General features: G+C 39.9%; 1 protein-coding gene across 3 annotated transcripts in view; it reads left to right on the plus strand.

Annotated features, from left to right (window-relative positions):
• TTC29 (tetratricopeptide repeat domain 29) overlaps positions 1-23,787 on the plus strand; it is a 204,516-nt gene that overhangs the window by 152,936 nt on the left and 27,793 nt on the right. For all 3 annotated transcript variants that reach the window (XM_081208438.1, XM_081208436.1, XM_081208437.1), the window contains exons 10-11: positions 9,427-9,550; positions 13,229-13,468. In XM_081208438.1, coding sequence (XP_081064564.1) covers positions 9,427-9,550; positions 13,229-13,468 — 364 coding nt within the window. The remainder of the gene's footprint in view (positions 1-9,426; positions 9,551-13,228; positions 13,469-23,787) is intronic.

The following is a 23,787-nucleotide window of genomic DNA, read 5'->3' on the forward strand; positions in this document are numbered from 1 at the left end:
TTGGTTCGTTAACAATTAGTGTTCAGAGCAGGCTATTTTATTAATTTTTTGTTTTTAAAATTATGTACTACTTTTCAGCATGTTTTCAGGGCATGTTTTCAGGGCAATGTACAAAATGTACAATGTACAATGTACAAAATTACAGTAATCACTATAGATATTGCAATTTTTCAACCTGAATGTCCTGAATCTCAGAAGCAGAAAAGTTGAGCTACTTCCAAAAACAGATTGTTTAATGTGTTGCTGGCCAAAATGCCCTTATTTTTCCTTTCTTGGAAGATATTGAGATGCATGTCAACACACTTAAGCAAACAAACCTAAATAGATTTTTGAACATGCTTCCAAGATTTCCTTTATTGTCACTGGGGCTCCATCACCAAAAGCAATAATGGCAATGCCAGTGTACTTTGATCAATCCTTTCCCCACCACCACTAATTTTACATTTAGGACTACTCTGAGCAGCAAGAAATATGTAATAAGATTTACATTGTAATGGAATTCAGAGGCTGAAGAACAAGCTACATATTTGTATGCGTGTGGCTGTAACTACATGACCACTTACAAAGATTGCTAATTTCTTCCCTCACTATTTTCCAAAGACTAAGACTACTACTGATAGCCTGTCTGTCCTTTTGCTTCTAGAGGTTGTGAAAGCAGGTGATATGGCAGGCAGATAGTGTTATTATAGTAGCATCCTTTTCTTTTTATTGAAATTGTTAAGGGACCATCTGGCAGAGATCATAGCCTGAGATGAGTTGCAAAAGTCTGATCTTTGAGTGCTCTTGAAAACAGAAATAATGTTCTTTAATGACAAGTAGTTTTTTGAAATTTGAACAGAAAACTACAATCATCTTGTTTTCAGATTAATATACACTGGTGTTTACATGTTTTTAAATAGCTGAGGCACATTTGGCACCTGAACAGATTTACTTTTAAAGTGTGTAAGAGAAATTACTCACCTTCAGCAGAGTTTACACAACCTGTGTTTCATATTTCGGGAGTGCTTTCTGCAGAGTGGCAGTGGGAAGCCTCCACCTATGAGTGGCAATTCACCTGGATCTCTACGCTGGGAATAACTGAATTATTAATTTCTATCCAGTGCAGAGATGCGGCAGTATTGCCAACTTTCCAAAAGAGACTTAGAAGAATGCAAGTCTCATCATAACAGTGATGCAGCAGACTCCTTTGGGAGTGAGCATGTACAGTTCCCAAGATCCTGTAATTATTAATTAAGGTTTAATTGCTTACTTAAAGTCCTTTCATGGCACAAAGTTTAGGAATTCCTGTTATTTACGATTGATATGTACTGAAGGGCTAGGTATTTATGCTAAAATATATTACTTTGAATGATCGCCTGCTTCCCTGCTAATATAATTGTGTGTTTGCTAGCAACTGCTGATTCTGTACAGTCTTGAGTCAGCTCAAAATTATTTATAGGAGAGCCCTGTTCGAACCCCATTTAAATAAGTGAAGAAGATACAGCACAGTACTAGGAGGATTATACCTACTACCTACTACTTAGATCTGTGCACTTGGTTCCAGTGAAAAAATGGGGAAAAAACTGTGTGCAGACAGGAAATGAATGGCATTTATTGAGATCATACCAACTTGCCATAATTTGGCTAGTGACTTTTATTTCTCCTTGATGGCCACATTGTTTGTTGATAGCATATGCATAGCATACCTGGCAGTTTCCTAGTTCCACGTTCTAATATGACTTCCTGATCCCATACAAAGGTAGCTGGCATCTTTGGCAAAGGTGACCCCATGCTATATTATATTGGGGGGGGCAGGTCTGAGGCATTTCAGCGCTTGAGGCTAAATGCCCTCAGGAAGGGATCCCAAAGGTTTGAGAAACACTGAACTATGCACAGGAATCTATGGTTTTCTAGCCCAAACTGTTGAGCCAAGGCATAGGATATTGTGCCTGAGACTCTCAGGTAAGTGATTTATAATGTTCTTTTGAACACCTTTAAGAAAAGGAGATAGGGACGTGGATGGTGCTGTGGGTTAAACCACAGAGCCTAGGACTTGCCAATCAGAAGGTTGGCAGTTTGAATCCTTGCAATGGGGTGAGCTCCCATTGCTCGGCCCCAGCTCCTGCCAACCTAGCAGTTTGAAAGCACATCAAAGTTCAAGTAGATAAATAGGTACTGCTCCGGTGGGAAGGTAAACGGAGTTTCCGTGCACTGCTCTGGTTTGCCAGAAGTGGCTTAGTCATGCTAGCCACATGACCTGGAAGCTGTACGCCGGCTCCCTCGGCCAATAAAGCGAGATGAGCACCACAACCCTAGAGTCGGTCACGACTGGACCTAATGGTCAGGGGTCCCTTTACCTTTACCTAAGAAAGGAGGTCACATCCACCCTTAAATAGTTTGATCATTCACGAAGAAGTATTGAAGAGTTGAAAGCTTCAGGAAGTGAAATGCTTCTTCATTAGAATCATCAGGTCTCAGATTATTTAATAACTGTTTCAATAATTTGGGAATAATTAATTCTTCATCAAGATGCCTTATCCTCCTTCTAACATAAATCACAGGCCTCATGTAAATGTAAGTTCAATGATCTGTAGGAATCAACACATGAAACCTTCCTAGGGAACATTCATCCATTGCAGAGGTATGGACTGTATTTTCTAACAGAGCCTAAACATACTCTTCATAATTTTTTTAAAAAACTGTTTTTACCCCCAGTGTTTGTAGCTTCTATCACATAGTGTGATGTTTTCTGTTACCAAGGAGTAAATATAATTTGTAAAGAAAGGAAGGTTAAAATTAGAACACCTGAAGATAACCAAAAGTTCCTTCACGACCACGGAGAAGATCTCCAAAAAGGAGTGGATTGGCTTCCAGTCTTACCAGCACCAATACTGCCTGGAAGCGGGCCAACGCCTGCACCCTCGGGATCTGAGCAAAAGGAAGACACCTCATCCTAAGAACATCTTAATTAGAACAGGATGTCTCTGCAGCTACTTAGTTGGAACATAAATGGCGGGAATTCTCCGGAAAAAAGAAGGAGGATATTTCATATCCTAAAAAAAGAACAATTGGATGTAATATGCCTTCAAGAAACACATGTGACTAGGCTCCATAGGAAAGTATTAATCAATAAAAGACTTGGCCAAGAATTTATCTCATCAGACAAAGTTAAAAAAAGAGGCGTTGTAATTTATGCAAAGGAGAACCTGTCACCAAAATTTCTATTCAAAGATGATCATGGAAGAATTCTCGCAATTGAAATCCAAACACAAGGGGAAAAGATTTTGATATTAGGAGTTTATGCGCCAAATGATGGAAAATCAGAATTCTATAAGAAGCTGCATGAGACAATGATGGACTATTTGGACTATTCTAACATTATTGTGATGGGAGATATGAATGGGGTGGTGTCTACAAATATGGACAAATCCCAAAATCAAAACTTAACAACAGACGGCAGACTCCCTAAAACCTTTTTTGAAATGACAGACAATATGGACTTGATTGACATTTGGAGGAGACGGAACCCCTTGGGTAAAGAAGGAACCTTCTTCTCTGAGGCCCACTTGTCATGGACACGAATTGACCAAATTTGGATATCTAGAGGGCTGGCCCCGAAAACAAGAAAAGTGGAAATCTGCCCAAAAACCTGCTCCGACCATAATGCCTTAAAAATGGAATTGAGACTTTTCCCAACTGGATCCTTCAGATGGAGAATGAATGACACCTTGCTAAGAGATCAAGAGATTGTTAAGAAGGCCCAAAAAACGCTAAAGGACTACTTTGAAATAAATTTGAACACTACGGTGGAGAAAAGAACAATCTGGGATGCAAGTAAAGCTGTAATGAGAGGGTTTCTGATACAACAGAATACAATAAAGAGAAAATTTTGGAATGGAAAAAAGGAAAAAATTTTAGAGAAAATAAGTGAAGGAGAGAAAAAGTTGAGAACCAAACCGAAGTCAAAAGAGGTGCTAAGAGAGATCAAATTCCATCAAGCACAATATTCGAAACTGATCAATCAAGAGATTGAGTGGAAAATTAAACAAATGAAGCAGAGATCGTTTGAATCAGCAAATAAATGTGGAAAGTTGCTAGCTTGGCAGTTGAAAAAAAGACAAAAGTTAAATACGGTTACAAACTTGGAGATTCAAGGAAAAATAGTTCAGAAACCAGAAGAAATAAGAAAGTGCTTCCACAGATACTTCAAAGAGCTTTACGCACAAGGGCCTCAGAAAGAACCGGAAATAGATCAATTTTTGAGGATAAATGGACTACCTAAAATAAGCCAAGATAAAAGATCAATTCTTAACAGCAAAATAACTCAACAGGAAATTGAAGGTGCCATCCAGAACATGCAGCCGGGCAAATCTCCAGGCCCGGATGGACTTACCTCCAAATATTATAAGACTTTGAAGGACTTCTTGATACAACCGTTGTTGGAGGTTTGTAACCAGATCATGGAGGGGAGAAAGGCACCGGAAACGTGGAAAGAAGCATTCATCACATTGATTCCCAAGTCAGAAAGGGAAAAGACTCAGCTTAAGAACTACCGTCCCATCTCACTCCTGAATGTGGATTACAAAATATTTGCAGACATTTTAGCAAATAGACTTAAAAATGTACTAAATGAAGTAATTCACAAGGACCAAGCAGGCTTTCTCCCTGGTAGACATATGTCTGACAACACCAGGAACATTATTGATATATTGGAGTTGTTGCGAATTAGAAACACAAGGGCTGCTTTAATCTTTATTGATGCGGAGAAAGCATTTGACAACATTTCTTGGATGTTTATGAAGAAAAACTTGAAAGGGATGGGAGTGGGACGGGGGTTTGAAAATGGATTAGAAGCAATCTACTCAGAACAAAAAGCTAAACTGATAGTGAACAATGTGGTATCGGAGGAACTCCAAATTGAAAAAGGGACACGACAGGGGTGCCCTTTATCCCCTCTGTTATTTATTTCTGTTCTGGAGGTATTGCTGAATATGATCAGGGAGGACCAGTTGGTGCAGGGTATAGTGGTCGGAGCGAAACAATACAAACTGAAAGCTTTTGCAGATGACCTAGTCATTACAGTACAGGAGCCAGAATCTAGCACAAAAAGAGTTCTTGAACTTATTTTGGAGTTTGGTCGGGTGGCGGGATTCAAGCTAAACAAACAAAAAACTAAGGTTTTGGCCAAAAATTTGACGCCTACAGAGATAGAGGGGTACCAGAAAGAGACAGAGCTAAGTGTGGTTAAAAAAGTGAAATACCTGGGGGTATCTTTGTCCACCAAAAACTTAAATCTATTCAAAGATAATTATGAAAAATGTTGGTCGGAAATTAAAAAAGACTTGGATATTTGGTCAAGATTGAAACTTACCTTGTCAGGCCGAATCACAGCTATAAAGATGTGTGTTTTGCCAAAAATGTTATTTTTATTTCAAACCCTCCAGGTCGTGGACAGAATGGAATGTTTTGGAAAATGGCAGAAGGATATCTCTAAGTTTGTCTGGCAGGGCAAAAAGCCCCGAATTAAATTCAAAATACTAACTGACTCAAAAGAAAGAGGGGGGTTTGCCCTGCCGGATTTAAGGTTGTACTATGAGGCTGCAGCCTTCTGCTGGCTGAAGGATTGGTTTCTGTTGGAAAACACCGATGTCCTAGATCTGGAAGGGTTTGACAATGTTTATGGTTGGCATGCATACTTGTGGTATGACAAGGCGAAGGTTCATAAACTGTTTAAAAACCATATTGTCAGAAAATCAATTTTTGCCGTCTGGATGAAGTACAAGGACTTATTAGAAAGCAAGACCCCGAGGTGGTTATCACCAGTGGAAGCCAAGATTTCTAAAAAAAGGCCCAATATGGAGGCCTACTGGCCAAAATATTGGGAATTGATTGAAAGAGTTGGAGATAATTGGAAGCTCCAAAGCCAGGACAAACTAAAAAATAAGGTGCGAGATTGGTTACATTATGCTCAAATTCAAGAGGTATTTAAAATGGATAAAAAAGTGGGTTTCCAGTTGGAGAAATCGAAACTGGAGACGGAGTTACTAGAACCAAAGACTAAGGTACTTTCGAGGATGTATGACTTGCTGCTTAAATGGAACACACAGGATGAGACAGTTAAATCTGCTATGATAAAATGGGCACAGGATGTAGGACACAACATTATGTCTGAGGACTGGGAAAGGTTATGGAACACCGGTATGAAATTCACGGCATGTAGTGCCTTGAAAGAGAACATTATGAAAATGGTATACCGGTGGTACATGACCCCAGTCAAGTTGGCTAAAATATATCATCTTTCTGATAATAAGTGTTGGAAATGCAAGGAGGCAGAAGGGACATTCTTTCACCTCTGGTGGACCTGCCCGAAAGTAAAGGCCTTTTGGGAAATGATACATAATGAGCTGAAAAAGGTATTCAGATATACCTTTTCTAAGAAACCAGAGGCCTTTCTTCTGGGCATGGTGGACCGGAAGGTGCCAAAGAAGGACAGAACCTTGTTTATGTATGCAACCACAGCAGCTAGGATTCTTATTGCAAAGTTCTGGAAGACACCAGATTTACCCACACTGGAGGACTGGCAGACGCAGCTGATGGACTACATGGAGTTGGCAGAAATGACTGGCAGAATTCGAGATCTGAGCGAAGAAACAATGGAGGAGGACTGGAAAAAATTTAAGGACTATTTGCAAAAATATTATAAGTTGTTTGAATGTTAAGATTGTGCACGATTAAGAAACGTTATGCTTCTGCAATTTATTTAAGTAAATGATAAAGTAAGTATTGATGGAAAAAAACGAGACAAATTAGAAACAAAATATTATGTTTATTAAGAGTGTTAAAACTAAATTACAAATTTTCGAAATTGGTAACATAATAAATTTAAAGGTATAATAAGATGGGAAACAAGATAACAAATTGCTGAACTGGCTAGAATAATGAATGCAATGCTGAGAGGATGTGAGGAGGTCCAAAAGCGAACTGTCGAAGGACGTTATGAAAGTTTCTTAACTTTTTTTTCTTTTTTTATTTTTCTTCATATATAAAAAATGTTTCTTGCATGTTGCTATGTAAACAAATCTGTTAACCTATGGAAAGAAACGCAATAAAAATTTTTATAAAAAAAATATATATATATATAATTTGTAAAGCATCAGATTGTACCAGTATCAGAGAAGGCATGTGTGAGAAAGTGGAAGGCACTATTTACTAATCTGATGAAATTCCACTGAAATTTCTAGCTCTATCTGGAAAACAAGACTTATAGATAACAAATAGCCACTTCTGTCTGCTGAAGCTTCAAGATGCACATTCTGTATGAATAAGATATATAAATGAAATGAAATAATTAAGAAAAGTTTAGTTCAACTCAGCAGATGTTAATCTGATAGTAATGCTTGTTTAGGGTTTGCTCCCTGCATAATCATTTGGCAGACCTGTTTCAATCCTGTTTTAATCTTGTAGCAGAGTTTTATTCTCATGGCATAAATAAAGCTTTGTGTTGGCATATTGCCTTTTGATTATAGAACAAATTAATTCTTCTTTCTTTTTTCTTTCTTTAGGTAAATGGTATTTATTTTTTGTAAATGGAATATAGGTTCATGTAATGCTATATCAAAAAAGATCAAAAATACATCAAAAACATTTCTATTAATTCATTACATTAAGAAAACCTTTTTACATTTTCTCCTGTCACTGATTCCATTTGACTTATTACTTTCAGCTTCTAACCCACAAACGTGGTGGCACAATCAACAAAACCCTCAGTGGCTGTTTCATCTCTGCTCTATTTGATTTCTTCACTCTGAGTAAATGATTAAGATTTCATGCATTGGTTCAACCAAAATCTATGTTCACTCAACCACATCCTTTATTGATTACTTCTACTGCAAACAGTAGGCCAAGTGTGATATACATAATTGGACAGTTGTCAGGGGATGTGGGTGTTAACAGTCCTGTTTTCCCAGTTGGAAACTGGAATCACCTTGATACACAAATATTCTGCACAGTTTCATTCTCATTCTTTGGACCAAGGAGTACTTTTCCTCAGAATATATGTTTTTAACTCTCTAAGGTCTGGTTGAATGAATTTAATGATTATACCATATAATATGCTGTTCAAGTTGCACCTGTGCACTGCATATAGAAAACTAGAAAAACTGGAATTAATATTTGTCTAACATTTTAACCTTGTCCTTTAACTTATATAAATCAGTTCAGTTCTTCTGGGTGGAAATGTTTGATTCTCTCCCCTTTGAAAGAAAAATAGCCATCAAAATGTGACTTTGATTTTAAACTTTAGAAACCTTTTGACATATGGCAAATGTTTGCAATACATTTTACATTCCAGGAATGTTTGCTTGCCGCCTTCTCCTGATTGTAATAAAATAAACACTTTCTATGGATGAAAAAATGCTAAATGTTAGACCATTTTTAACCCCATTGAAATTTTGGACTGTAGTCCTAAGACTAAACTCAATTAGACATGAGTAGACACATGTAGGATTTCACTGTTAAGCACTTTATCAGTTTGTTACAATTTAGATCCCCTTAATCATGTGGAGGCATCATGGCATTGTTACAATTTTGTAGATATTGTCTTCTATTTCTATGGTTCATACGTGAGGTTAGAGAACACCACCATTCATATTTTGGTACATAGATATCATACTATGTTGGTATATTTTTATTTCTTAAAGCTCAGTCTTTTGCTGCATAAAATTAACTTGAAGCGTCTTCTTTAAAACAATAAGAGAACAATTCCCTTTGCCATTACCTATAAACTTTAGTTTCTACACATTTCTATATTAGGACTGGAGGTTTTGGCTCACTGGTGGCATGACATTTAGTTTTCTGCACTGCCACATTAGACACTCAGGTTCACAGCTAATATTAAGGTCACCAGCTATGACACAGACTCAGAAAGAAGAACTGTGTGATGTTTCACCCACAAACAAACTGTAGCATCTGGCTGTGTGTTGTAATGGCGGTGTGGAGGTGCTTTGTTGTTAATATAGCTTGCTTTATTAAAAAAATGTGCAAATGTCTTATCAATGTACATTTGCCAATATTCAGCTTAGATTTGGCAATGACCTCAGGTTGTGTATATTGAATTGGGAATTAGAGGTAACACCTGCAATCTACTGCAGATGTGGTAGGTAGTATGACTCCAGCAACCCTTGGCTTACCCAGATAAAGAGCAGCAATTACATCTTGAAGGAGGCCATGGTGTTTATGAGCTCCAGCCTTCAAACTGTGATGTAGCTGCTGCGGCCTACAATTCTTCCGCAAACAACACTAATAATTTCAAGCTACAAAATTTTGCCTTACAAATTTCAATGCACTGATTGCTGAGCAGAGCTTCAACTATAATCAGTCATGGTATGATGAATTTGCTCCTTTGATGAATTTGCTCATTAAATGTTTATTTGTTGTTTTGTTTCTTAGTCTGGGAGAAGTGGAGGAAGCTATTAAGTACATGGAAAAGTTTATGGTTATTACCAACAAAGTTAATCTTGGCCCAAGTCTAGTGGATGCATGTACATTTCTTGGAAATATTTACAACCAAAAAGTAAGTATTAGTTTGAGAAGTTATATCATAGATTAAGTATAACATCGTCAGTGGATTCATATGATCTGATTCTTAAATATAAGTATATATGTGCAGTTGCGACATGGTTTGTTTGTTTATTTTTATTGATATTTGTTATGGATGCTTTTGATGACTTCAATATAACTTAGAATGCCTTATGTGCTTGTATGAAAGTGTGGGTCATAAATACTTTAATGCATGCATGCATGAAAGAATGAAACGTTGCTGAGAATAATGTTTCCTAGCTATTTTTGTGTCATATCCCAACAGTAGCAAATCTTGGGAGTACTTGCTTTAGATAGCCCTAAAATGAAATGGGTGGGATTCAACTAATGAGAAGCCCTGCAAAAGGATTTCTACTTGCACAACAAATCTCAGGGTGGGGTTGGGGGTCATTCCATCTGGTAAGCCAAAATGTTTGCCCTGATGAAATGATCGCCTTAGCATGATGATGAATTCTTCCCAGTGATTTTAGCATTTGTAACTTTCAGATGATGACTTGATGCACAGTCTAACATAGCTGCAAATACTCAGTACACATTTGGAAGAGCTGTGGTTGACTTAGGTAGTTAAGATCCAAAACTTTTCAGTCTAGCAATTTATTGAAAAGTACAGAGGTATTGGCCTGCATACCAACAAAAGACGGAATTATCCTGGTTGTATGGTAACAGTGCATATCTTTCAGAAACTGGTTGGACATCTGAACCGTAGCTAGCAAGTCAAACATTTAATCTTATTGTTCTATTCTGATGCAGCTTCAGCTGTGACTGAAACTCCCCCAATGTGATTCCATTCTTCAGTGAGCAGGAAAGCTGATTTCTGCACTAGGCTATTACAGTAAACTGCAGCCTTAAAATGACAGGCATCTGTGCTGCTTACTGCTTCCCAGCTTTTGAAGAGGGTAAAATACGGAATCCTGGGTGGTGTCAGATGTGAATCTTAGGTGCTCATCATTCACTTTGATTGGTGCCAAAGTCTACACAATGTCAGGTTTTCTGTTCGTTGGTTTGCTTAATCAAGCCCTTTTTCTGAATCGGGAGCTGAAATACAGTACCACTTTAAGTTATCTTTTAATACCTGTTCAAAAGAGTTTTTCAGAGAATAGCTCATGTTCTAATTCTTTTCATTCAAGTTTGATTTGACTCAACTCCTTCATTGAGATTTCAGATTCTTTAGGATATGAAGAACTGCCCCAACATCAGTGCTTTTTTTCTAGAAAAAGAGGTGCAGAAACTCCCACTTTTTTTTGACAGACAACCCAAAGTTGTTGAGCTTTTTTCTTTAGGGAGAGCCAAAGACGTGGAGCATTCTTAGGGGAGGGATCAGTTTTTTGGGGGGAACACTTCTCTGCCTGATCGCTCCACTGCCGGCATTGCTGCAGCCGCATTACATCAACCCCAACACGCTACAGACATAAAGCCATGAGTGGCATGAAGCTTGAAGCCTCTGACACACAGCTCTGGGCGCCATGCTGCTATACAGCTGCCAATATGCTACAAAGAGGTACTAGAACACACCAAAGAAGTGTTGGAACTAAGTTCCGGTGAGTTCTGGCTGAAGAAAAGCCCTGCCCAACTGCCCAATTGGACATGCACAATTTAAAAAAAGAAAAACCAGGAGAGTTAGAACATTAATTCCTATCAACTAACTTTTTTCATTATGCATGTGTATCTCACATGAACAAGTAACATGGAGAAGCCTAGACAGTCCATAGTCACTGGAATATCTATTTAGTAATAACTATGAATTAGTTCCAGGGACGCGGGTGGCACTGTGGGTTAAACCACAGAGCCTAGGACTTGCCGATCAGAAGGTCAGCGGTTCGAATCCCCAAAACAGGGTGAGCTCCCATTGCTCGGTCCCAGCTCCTGCCAACCTAGCAGTTCGAAAACACATCAAAGTGCAAGTAGATAAATAGGTACTGCTCCAGCGGGAAGGTAAACGGCGTTTCCATGCACTGCTCTGGTTCGCCAGAAGCAGCTTAGTCATGCTGGCCACATGACCCGGAAGCTGTACGCCAGCTCCCTTGGCCAATAAAGCAAGATGAGCGCCGCAACCCCAGAGTCGGCCACGACTGGACCTAATGGTCAGGGGTCCCTTTACCTTTACCTATGAATTAGTTCCACACATGTGTTTTAATGTTTCAGTATATGCAGAAAGTAACTTTTATGAATGTGTTACAGATTAATGACTGGATGCATAGGATCCTCCCTAATTTCTGCTGCAGCCCCCAGCTGCACACCCCACATCATTTTAGAGAATTACCCAATTATTGGGAGTAGCTTTTGTTGTTTGTATTTTGCTCTACATTAACTGTGTTTGAGAACTATTTGGTTGAAAGGTGGCATAGACATGTGCTACATTAATATTACTTTTTATAAACTTAGATTAAAAGTGGAAGGCTATCACAAAAATAGTTTTATTTGTTCCACTCTTCCTTTTGGTTTCAATCTTCCTCCAAGGAACTCAGGGCAGTGCACATATTTATTTCACCCCACACCCTGTGAGGTAAGCTAAGCAGAGTGTGTGTGAGTGGCCTAAGGTCACCTAGTAACCTTTTTAGCTGTGTAGTGATGTGAATCATGATCTCGCCAGTCCTTGTCTAGCACTGTCATCACGACACCCCAGATAAATGCTTGATAAAGTGAATTCAGCAACACCTAACTGCATATATACTGTATCGTATATCTTCAGGCTATTTTCTAAACAAAACGTGGGGTTGAATTTCAGGGTTGTATAAGTACCTGAGTATCTTATTTAATGTTTATACTATTTTTCACCTAACATGGAAGTGCTTATCCATGTCCATCATCATTATTGTCTTTCTAGATTTCAAGTATACCTTTATGGCACACTTTTATTTGCGGGCATTTTGTTTGTTTGTTTGTTTGTTTGTTTGTTTTGACTTATAATCTATTGCATGTCAATGACTTGGAGCTGGTAACCATATTCTAATTATTCTACTCCTATTCCTGGCCACAAAAAGGTTTGACTATCAGGCACTGCTTCCAGAAGATATACACTGTACAGACTTAGGTGTAGACAAGTCTCAAGGGGGGGTGGAGAGTCCAGACCACTAGGGAACACCCATCTCTGTGTAACCTTGCAGTCCTGACTTGGTACATATTTGCTATATATTGAGTATGTTTAAGGGAGCCTTCCCAGCTGATCTTAAAGGTCATCATGGAACATTTTACTGTAGAGAGTAGGATTATGGGGGAAAGTGACAGTAGCAGTAATTCAGGGTTCTAGCAATTCTCTGAGATGATCCAAACCATAAATTTAAGTGCCTCCTCCATTTTCCTTGCTTGTATTGGGAGAATAGGACTCTTGCTTTTGCAAAAGGTAAAGAGTAGAGTCAATAGCATTTTTCCTCCCCGTTTTTCATCAGACAAGGAAGGTCATCACAGGAGGATAATTATCCTTTTAGTTACAGTACTTCCAATATTGGTCTGCTGTTTAATGTTCTTTCCATTTTAAATGGTACAAAATGGAGTCAATAATGTAAAGCTGTAAATCCAAGGGTATCTATGACAATTTGCCACTTTGTTGGTTCAGTATGCAACAAACTGCAACCTCTTAAAGGCTGCAAGTGGGGAAAATAAGAAATGCTGGAGTATTTGAAAACTGGAACGTACCTGTCTTTTCTTTTATTAGGGTAACTACTCCAAGGCCTGCGAGTATTTTGATCAGGCATTTGATACAGCAAATTCTCTTTCGGACTGGGCTCTAGTGAACGAGACAAAAGTATACTGTGGCATTGGGAAAGCTCATAACATGATGCTGAAATATAACAGTCGCACAGAAGCTGCAGATTACGCCAACATCAAGTACCTGGTGGCCTGGAAGGAGAACCGAAGTGACATGTTCACTGACCCTTTTCCAGTTGGTAAGACAGTAGTTATGAAACGCATTAGTGCTGCATTGTCCTTATGGTTAAGTCATTTTTCTTGTATAGTTTTATTAAATTACTTGCTGAGTTTAATCCTATTGGACTAACTTTGTCCTGGGTGGAGGTAAGACTTGTGTTTGCATGAGATTTTTTTAAAAAATTATTAAATAGGTCTATATACAAACACAGACAATCAAGTCCAATGGATATCTTTGCTAGAAGCTCACTGACAATTTCAAGCTTAGAAAACATTGGTAAAATAATTTCTTTTCTTGATACATTAACCAGGCCACATTCTCACAGGAATGTAACAGCAGTGTATTATTTCTCATGTGAATCTCAGTTAAACTGTAGCAGTTGCAACCAGCAGTGCAGGGAGCAGAAGACAAGCCTATGCAATGTCTCTCTTCCTTTCTCTCCTCTGCCTGCATCTCCCTCTGCCCCAAAAAGCCTTTCCAGAGGGTAGTAAGGGCCTACCAATCATTGCAGATTGTGCAGGTGGCGGGTGGGAGCATGAAATCGCCTGAAATCTGACACACAAATTCCTCTGCCTAGTTTGAAGCGATTCCCAACTCCCACTGCAGCTTGCAGAAGGTTGAATAGAACCCTTAGATATTTATCTCTTTGATATGGAAGCAGGGCTATGAAATGGCTTTTATGTAAGTGCTGGAAATATACAGTGGAAAATGTGCAGTGGTAAAGAACTCTAAAACTCTTTGTATGCATATGTGTGGGAGTTCATATAGTAGCCTTCACCACAGTCGTTTCCATGGCATATTATAAGGATGAAAAGGGGGTCTGCCCTCTTATTTTACCTTGTTGGCTGGAATCTGCAAGGCCTTATAGATGACTCTGTAGCGGCCAATGGGTCCTTTTAGGATAATGTATAGAAGTATTTAGTTATTCACATGCTGCATATAAACAGTTCATTCAGAGGCAGATTTAGGGGAGCACAACTGAGGCAAAGGCCAGCACTGAGCGTAGAGCACAAGAGCTGTAGGAGCACTGAATTTGGATGTCGCACAAAGCACTGCTGACACTTCTTCATTTTCCACTCAAAGGCATACACATAGCAGAAGCAGGAATCAGATTTGGAGGAATCGTGAACCACAGCAGGTTGCTTCAGACAGTTTGTCTAAGCTGTACTGGACTGATTTGGGGTGCTGCAGAGATCTGACTGTTTTAAACAGCTGTAGAGAATGTGTCTGCCAAAACAAACATTTCTCCCCTGCCCTATAAAGGAAACACCAGGGTAAGGGAAAGTAGGAGGGAGAGCCCTTTAGTGACTGACAAGTCTAGCTTCTAATTTGAAGGGAATTGTTTTATGAAGGCTTTCCAATCCAGTCTCTCCTAGGGATGTTGAAGTGATGTATTCCCTTGTTAATGTTTGTTCTGTGCTCTTTTCTGGTTCTGCTAGTAGTGCTTGCTCAGAAAATGCTGAATATTCAGCTCCTTCAGCCACATTACCACCTGTTCCCACATCAACTCCTCTCAAATTAGTTTTGCACTTAATTCACACCTAAAGTCACAGAAAGTGAGCAAAACACAAGCCTTTGCACCATTCTTCTGAAATTTCACAGGATACTTTCCCAGGGGCTCCTCTGAGATGCATGTTGTTTTTATAACAAAACCATCGCCCACAGAACCACAGGGAAGAAAGCAGATCCCTTTTCATTCTCCCCCTAAATAAAAAAGAAGTAATATTTAAAGATGCCTAGCACACACACAAAATGTGAACTTATTTGCCTATAATTTACCATGCTTCTTACCTAGGGGTACCTTTGCAATGTATGTTATTTTCATGCAAATAGTCCATAAAACAATAGGGAAGATCAACTAAATTCATTTTAACTACCCAAAATTGTAAGGATGGCCATTGCGGGGAAATACGGCAACTAACTATCCAAAATTTTAGGGGAAATCATCTCAGCAAATTTTCCCAAAAAATAATAAAGTTAGGCAGGTGCTTTTTTTGCAAAAATTAATTTTTTTAAGTGCTCAGCACAAAAACCCTGGACCTATTTGTCTATAATTTTTAATAGAATATTTTTGTTGAGGTAATGGCCCTCTAAATATGGGCCATTAAGATAACAAAGGAAGAGGCTCTGTGTCAGATAACAAATGAGTTGGCCCTCCTTCCTCAACTCCCCTTAAAAAGACAAAGAGGAGAGTTGAGAGTTGAGTTATGTGAGCTAGAAGGTAGAAACAAGGCTGCAGGTTGGGAGATAGAACCATGATTGATTTATGCTGGAATCCAAGGCTGCTACTTTGGGAGAAGCAAGACCCTCCTGCCGTGAGTCCCTCCACCATAAGCCCAGATTGTATGTATGTGTAAATCAACCATATATCATAAAGGCACCATAGTCTTCTGTCTCTCATTCTGAGGAGACATGAACTTGGTTATGTGCCTGGAACCCCTGGAATTTTGCACCGCATGGAAATTGGGGCAGTGTGTAACAGTATATATGTGTGCATGTAAAATTTTAATTCTATCAATGCTTAATTCTTTTTTAACAATTTCCCCCTATGTTTTAATTGCTCTTATTTTCTGATCAGGATTTAGCTTCAGAAACCAAATTGGATAGCCTGTAAGTCACTTTTCTGAGTCAATTGTTTCCCGAAGCACCAAATCAGAGTCCAAATTGTATCTTGTGGTTGGTGTCTGTCCCTAACACATAGTATCACTTCAATTAGAAATCCCATAAATTATTATTATTATTATTATTATTATTATTATTATTATTATTATTATTAGTTAGTTATACCCCACCCATCTGACTGGGTTTCCCCAGCCACTCTGGGCAGCTTCCAACAGGATATTAAAAACACAATAAAAGATCAAACATTAAAAACTTCCCTAAACAGGGCTGCCTTCAGATGTCTTCTAAAAGTCAGATAGTTGTTTATTTTTTTGACATCGGATGGGCGGGCGTTCCACAGGGTGGGCACCACAACTGAGAAGGCCCTCTGCCTGGTTCCATATAAATTCACTTCTCTCAGTGAGGGAACTGCCAGAAGGCCTTTGGCACTGGACCTCAGTGTACACGATGAACAATGGGGGTGGAGACGCTCCTTCAGATATGCTGGGCTGAGGCTGTTTAGAACTTTAAAGGTGAGCACCAACACTTTGAATTGTGTCCAGAAATGTACTAGGAGCCAATATAGGTCTTTCAGGACCAGTGTTATGTAGTCTCAGCAACCACTCCCAGTCACCAGTCTAGCTGCTGCATTCTGGATTAGTTGTAGTCACCTTCAAAGGTAGCCCCACGTAGAGCACGTTGCAGTAGTCCAAGTGGGAGATAACTAGAGCATGCACCACTCTGGCGAGACAGTCCAGGGGCAGGTAGGGTCTCAGCCTGCGTATCAGATGGAGCTGGTAGATGGAGCTGATGAGGTATGATGCCTTCTAAAAGGGCACCTTGTTTGCAGGTAGTTTCATTTCTTGAAACTAAACTGAAAGCTGTTCTCCGTGAACCCTCAGGAACATTTCCATTTAAATGGAATCCAAGAGAGTTCTAAGCTTCACATTGCAGAAACAACATCGTAGCTGCTTTAACAGAGACAACTCACTAGACATCTGAGCCCATAGGAAGAGAAACTGAGGCTTCAGCTGCTAGCCATGGAGGCTTTAGAAACTGAGGCAAAGGCCAGACAACTAAAAGTGAAGCCAAGAAGAAAAAATCTGAAGAATCTGGGCTGCTGAGGTGACATATTAACTATTCGATCCTACAAGACAAGAAGAGGGAGTGTTAGGAAAATACCAGTAGATCAGTTTGGATGCCAATAGCGAGAAAATAAATAAGAAATTTCTGCTTCAGACCAAAATGCATTGTACTTATTCAGAAAAGGAAGGGGATTTGCAGTTGTTGGTGTGGGGGAGAAATTCCTGGTATTCCAGCAGTGTTACAGGGATAAAGAATGGTTTTAATTCAAACGCATTTCTTGCACTCTGTTATTTCATCTTCTGTTTAATTAATAACCAGTTGTATAGTTAAGTGTTCCCAGCATATCTGGCATTTTTATTATTCCATTATACAAAAAAGTGCTAAGATTTACTCTCATTTTTGTCTTAATTGCAATTTATTGCCTCTTTGCTATTTTCCATATGAGCATTAAAACATCACCTATACTTACTTTATACTTTTCAATTAAATACTTTGTCTCTTTAGTTCAGCATACATTTTTAAAGTTTCTTTCATCTTTTTTATACTTCATTTATGACTTTGTCTTTACATGGTAGATCATTAGTATATTTCCTGAACAGTTTGATGCCCTCTGAACTTATAGGCACAGCACATAAAAAGAGGAAATTAGAAGATTAGAAGTATTTTTTTAAAACTTCTCTCTGATTACTGATTTGCTGCTAGTTGGTTTTTGGGGGTTTTTTGAGGTGGGGGGGGGATGGACGTGAAAGCTTTTATTTCATGCAAGTTCCAAAATACAGCACAACTGTTAGTTGAACTAAGGCCACAGTAGTAAGATTCTTCACAGATCTATGATCTACGATACCAAAATTCAGCATCACATTAATAACCTTCTACTCAATCATACCAAGATGGCTAGTTGAAATGAAAAGGCTGTGTAAATGAAAGCAGATGCTTGAAGTAGAGTTGCCATACATCTAGGGAAACCCGGGCATATCCTGGGGGGGGGGGGGTGACCAACATGTCCATCTGGGTGGATTTTTACATTTTAAAGAAATGTCCGGGCTTGCAGGGGGGTTGGTTCAGGCAAGTTGGACTTGGGCTGATCTGCATGCCACAGCTGCTGCCAGCCCAAGTCAAGGAAAGAGTATTATTATTATTATCATTATTATTATTATTATTATTATTATTATTATTATTATTATTATTTACTTGAAGGGTCTCACCCATGTTGACTGACTGTGCTGCATAATGCTACGCAATTGCCAGAAGAGTTGGCAATTTCCCCTTTAATAAGTTTGAATTGCACAAGTTCAGACTAAGATATTAATATGTGGCAAAGACAATGCTACACATGTGTAAGTAAACACAGAGCACCCAGCTTCTTCTGCTAAGAAAGAAAAATGGGAGTGAGTGCCTGTTACAAATGTCTTTGAAGGACACCCTTGGCTCACATGTCCTATTGCTCCAAAGACTAAACTGTATTTTGGCAACCAATGTATCCATGACATCCTAAAAATAACATTACAAAGCTTGAAATTTACCCCCAAAATTATGCCTTGTAGACATAATGATTGTGCTGAAAGTACTGAAGGCATCATTGTAAGATCTGACAACATTCATAAGAAAAATAGGCTAGTTCTAGTTGTGCATGGAACACTAGTGGGATTCTGTCCACAGCAGTGAGACTCTTTGTTCATCTTTTGGGCTCACTATATTTCCATATCTTGGATGTAATATTTGCTTAGAGTTGCCACATGTAGAGTTCAGTAAGGTCATTTCCTGAAAGTTAGGAGAATTAACAGCCACACTGATCAGGTCTATAGTCATTGAGTCTGTAGTCATTATTTCAAATGTTGTATACAACAATGAATATCTGATGGCACCAACACATGGTGCAGTGGTACCTTGGTTCTTGAACTTAATCCATTCCAGAAGTCTGTTTGACTCCTGAAACCTGCAGTCAAGCGGAAGCTGCGTCAGACATTAGGCTTCCGAAAAACGTTCACAAACTGGAACACTTACTTCTGGGTATGCAGTGTTCAGGAGCCAAAATGTACGAGTACAAAGGCATTCAAGAACCAAGCTACAACTGTACAAATGCACTCATGAGCCCACTGTGTACTGGTCTTGTGTGTAGGCACTATATTGGTCCATAGTTTTACACCAGTGTTTTTCAATCTTGGGTTCCCAGCTGTTGTTGGAGTGCAGCTCCCATCATCCCTGACCACTGGTGCTGCCGACTAGACATGATGGGAGTTGTAGTCCAACAACAGCTGGGGACCTAGGCTTGAGAAACTCTGAACTGATAATGCTGAATTGGTTGACCCATACAGGAAAGTGACTGACAGCCACCATTTCCAGTTTTCGAGCTCTTTCATTTCTGTCTCTCTTTACTCTGGGAATGTTCCAGGTTAGAAGGTAGTAGAACAAGAAACCATAGCCAACAACTAATGATGTCAGATCAGCCAGGGTCAGACTGAACTCTGAGTAAGGCAGCATTTTCAACTGTGCTTTCCCAGAAGCCGACTATCACCTTACAAGAATGAAATAATGAATATTCTGCTACTGCCCACATCCAAACCTTGTACTGGTTTCATCCTGGTATTTCAGCCCCAGAGCATACTGGGTGATGTTTAATATTTAATGATAACTGTGTTGGAGTGAATGCACAATGTACACACACACACATATATATTATTTATGCCCCTTTTACTATATATAAATTAGATTGGATGAACCAAAACAACTGAGCTGGTTATCTAAAGTGTGATCTCCCAAAAGGCCTTGTTAAGCAAATGTAAATTGCTTGGATATTATTATTTTCAAAAGTAAAGTCACCTGGGCCAAAATATGTCTGGGATGTCTTAAAATCACCCCGTTCCCTAATTTATTGACAATTATAATAAAATACATACTTACAATGTGTAGCATTCATTTAAAATTGCAAGTACTATGATGCTAAGCAACAGGCTAGACACTTTTATTTACCTATAGTAAATAAACCACAGAGGAGATGGCAGGGAAGCTATTAATGTCATATTGTCAGCACATGGGAATCACCAAGCAACTAATCCCCACAGAGTTACTAATACTAGTACTGAAATCAACAGGTTGTTCATGTTCATGTTCTACTGCAAAGGTTTTTTCCTGATGATAATTTAAATTTTTTCTATTTGTGATTCTTAACCACAGTCAGAAACAGAGGTTTGCGAAAGGGAAGTTATGCATTTATTGCTTGCGCAGCACACATTTGCTGTAAATGCATACCTAATTTGATGAAATGATAATCATGACAAATAAAAAGATACATATACAAAAGAAGGAAGAAAACACATATATGATACAAATTAAGCTTGATTTTGCTCTCTATGACTCTGAAATTGAACAGGCATATTGATACACAGGAAATCCCATTTATAATTACATTCTAAATTACATGTGCCTCAATCCCTCCCCCCCAAAAAAAAACAGAATGTAGAACAAAAAATATTTAGATAAATGGGACAGTGAATTATGGGGATATTATTGACGGTGAAATGTGTGCTTTTGGGACATAATCTAGACACCAGAAACTATTTTGGATGAAAGAGATTGGGATAAAACTCATATGTCCACTTATGTTTAACTCTCTCAGAAGCTGATATTGAGCCCTGTTATTGTGAGGTACCATGCAGTGTTAGAAAAAGCTTTACATACTAATTTTATTATGGGGACATTAAAGAAATTATTTGGCAGAAGGATACAAGTGGAAGTCTCACATGTCCATAGGAAAACATGGGGTTAAAGTGGACTGTATTTTAGGCTATATTCAGTTGACTTGCTGTGTGGGGAGAGGCTGAGCAGTCCTGGCTAATGACTTGCAGGTACTGAATCCTCAGGTCTCTCAGGTGGTTTCACTCGACCAGTTTCAGCAGAATGATGAAAAGGCTGAGATAAAATAAACTGACAGTTGCTACTCATCGCAGGCAGCAAGCTGTACCCCAGCAGCTGAGACCCCGGGAGCCCTCTTTTTTTAAACAAAGGCTTTCACTGCAGTGAGCAATGAACTCCACACACACAAAAAGGGAGAGGGAGATTGGCAGCTGGTGACCGACAGGAGGAGGGGAAGAAGGAAAACTGGGAAACACAGCAATTGTTGGCTAATTAGAAGCCGTTCCCACCTACTTAATACCAACCCATTAAGCAGAAAACACTTTTTCATCTTACTCTTCACATGACATTACTGCTTCACATGACATTATACTCCAATCAATACCCTCCCACTGGCTGCCTCAGTGCCCACAAATGAATACATTTCAGTTCAAGAATGCAGTAATTGAGTTGGGGCAATGAAATTGGAGCTCTCACAGACAAGATCTTTCTCTGAAGATACTAATATTATATTTGTGAAGCTTGGATAAAGAAATCAGATCTTCCTATTGACAGATGTCTGAAATGGGCAAATGAAAAAAGACAGTGATTAATATATTTTAACCTTTGCATTTAAAGACTGGGACAATTTCTATTTTCTGATACTCGTTTCTCTTTTTGATAGAAATATATTGATATAAGTTTACATAAACAGCAAGCCTTCTGCCGTTTCAAGCATTATTTAATGGCAGATTGATCTTTTATTTGCAAGTGATTCAAAGTAGAAACAGAGGACCTATTAAAAAACCATTCATGAAGTGACAAACGCATCATGTGGGAACTTTCTTCCCAATGATGGCTACCATGTAGTCAACATGTGACAAAAGCTTCAAACAATCAGGCTGATGTGATAATAACATGGAGTTGGATTCTTAGTTGTCCTTACAGCTCCTCCCATTTTAAAAAATCATAATTGGTAGCAATAGCAATTGTTTATATCACACTTCTCTGAATATGAGGGAAAGTAATCCTAAATTCATCTTCTCCTCCTTGTTTGTTTAGTCGTTTAGTCATTTCCGAATCTTCGTGACCCCATGGACCAGAGCACGCCAGGCACTCCTGTCTTCCCTCCCGCAGTTTGGTCAAACTCATGTTGGTAGCTTCGAGAACACTGTCCAACCATCTCGTCTTCTGTCGTCCCCTTCTTCTTGTGCCCTCAATCCTTCCCAACATCAGGGTCTTTTCCAGGGAGCCTTCTCTTCTCATGAGGTGGCCAAAGTATTGGAGCCTCTGCTTCAGGATCTGTCCTTCAGTGAGCACTCAGGGTCGATTTCCTTAAGAATGGATAGGTTTGATCTTGCAGTCCATGGGACTCTCCTTACCTCCCCACAATAATGGAGGAGGCTCTGATCCAGTGGAAGCTAATACTGGGAGAAGTGGGGGAAGCTATTTTCACTGATTTTCCCCATGCCCTCCAACAGCTCCCAGTGCTATCTCCCATCAGGGTTGTCTTTACCTGGGAGTGCAAGGGGTGTGGGGCACCCGGGCACCAAATTCTGGGGGGCAACCACTGCTGAAGCTGCCTAAGCTCTTAAATATCTACCTGTTGTGAAATAAAGCCATTTCCGGCTTCAAGGAGATGGGGTTGCGGGCTTGCTCCACCCCACTCCCGCGCGGGGGCTGGTTCTTCCCCCGCGCGAGAACAGGGAATCCCCGGGCGTGTCACTGAACTGGCCAGCCTATTGGCCGGCCGGGGAGGCGGGACCTTGCCTATTTAAGGCCAGGCACGCCCGGGGATCGCCCTCTTCCCACCTGGACCCCAGAGAGGTTTTTTCCCATCCCACCCACCCATAGGTTTAGCTAGTCTTGGCCTTGCTATGGACTTCGGTTGGTCGCCGCAAGGGGCCTGGTAGGAATTTTTCCAAGTTGGCGCACTTCGTGCCTTTTGGTTTTTTCGCCTACCTCGTAGCAAACGTCACAACTTCTCCGGTGTTGGCGGTTAGGCATTGGCAGGGGGAATTGATACGCAAATGAGAGGGGGGGAAGGCAGCGCCATCACCTTCCCCCAAATAAAAGGGGTAGTCCGGTAGAGGACTCCGGGGGGCGTTGCCTTGTCCGAAACCTGCGGAGGTAAGGGCCGCCGGCACGCCCCCGAGCGGTGACACCCATGGGATCCTAGTTGGCGTACTCCAGCAGGACCCCCCACGGTTTGTGGACAACCCTCCCGGTCACCATGCCGGGTAGTCGATAGGAGCCAATGCCTAAAGCCAATACCTTTCAATTCTGTAATCAATAAAGTTGTGGCCTTTTTATGCCCATTAACCTAAAATATTGTGTCCCATGTCTTCATTTCTCAATGGGGGGGGGGGGAGTATTGCCACGCAATAAATAATTTTGATCAAGCTAGAAAACAAAATACATATATACTTAGGTGTTACCGAAATGTATACCTACTGTTTCACTAAAGGACTTTCAACTTTGTGCGCTCATTTACCAAAGGCGTGCCAGCGGTGGCACTTGTCATTCACAATGGCGGCACTTGTCAGACTCAGCGACGGGGCTTGTCAGACTCAACGGCACCGTGCACACAAAATTAACTCTTACATCAAAATATTATGTTACGTATTGTTTGGGAGCTAAACTAAATTTGGGGGCGCTGGGTGGATCTTTGCACCCCGGTGGCACACATGCTAAAGACGGCCCTGTGTTCCTTGCTGCTTTTGAAATCCTCTGGAGCTATTTTTGAGAGGGCACAAGGGGGCTGAAGGGCAGGGAGGGATTGCCTCCCCCTTTTTTTTCTCCAGCAGGAATGTCCCATAAGCCAAGTT

The sequence above is a fragment of the Podarcis bocagei genome (assembly GCF_964188305.1).
Source record: "Podarcis bocagei genome assembly, chromosome: 9".
NCBI classification, from domain to species: Eukaryota; Metazoa; Chordata; class Lepidosauria; order Squamata; family Lacertidae; genus Podarcis; species Podarcis bocagei.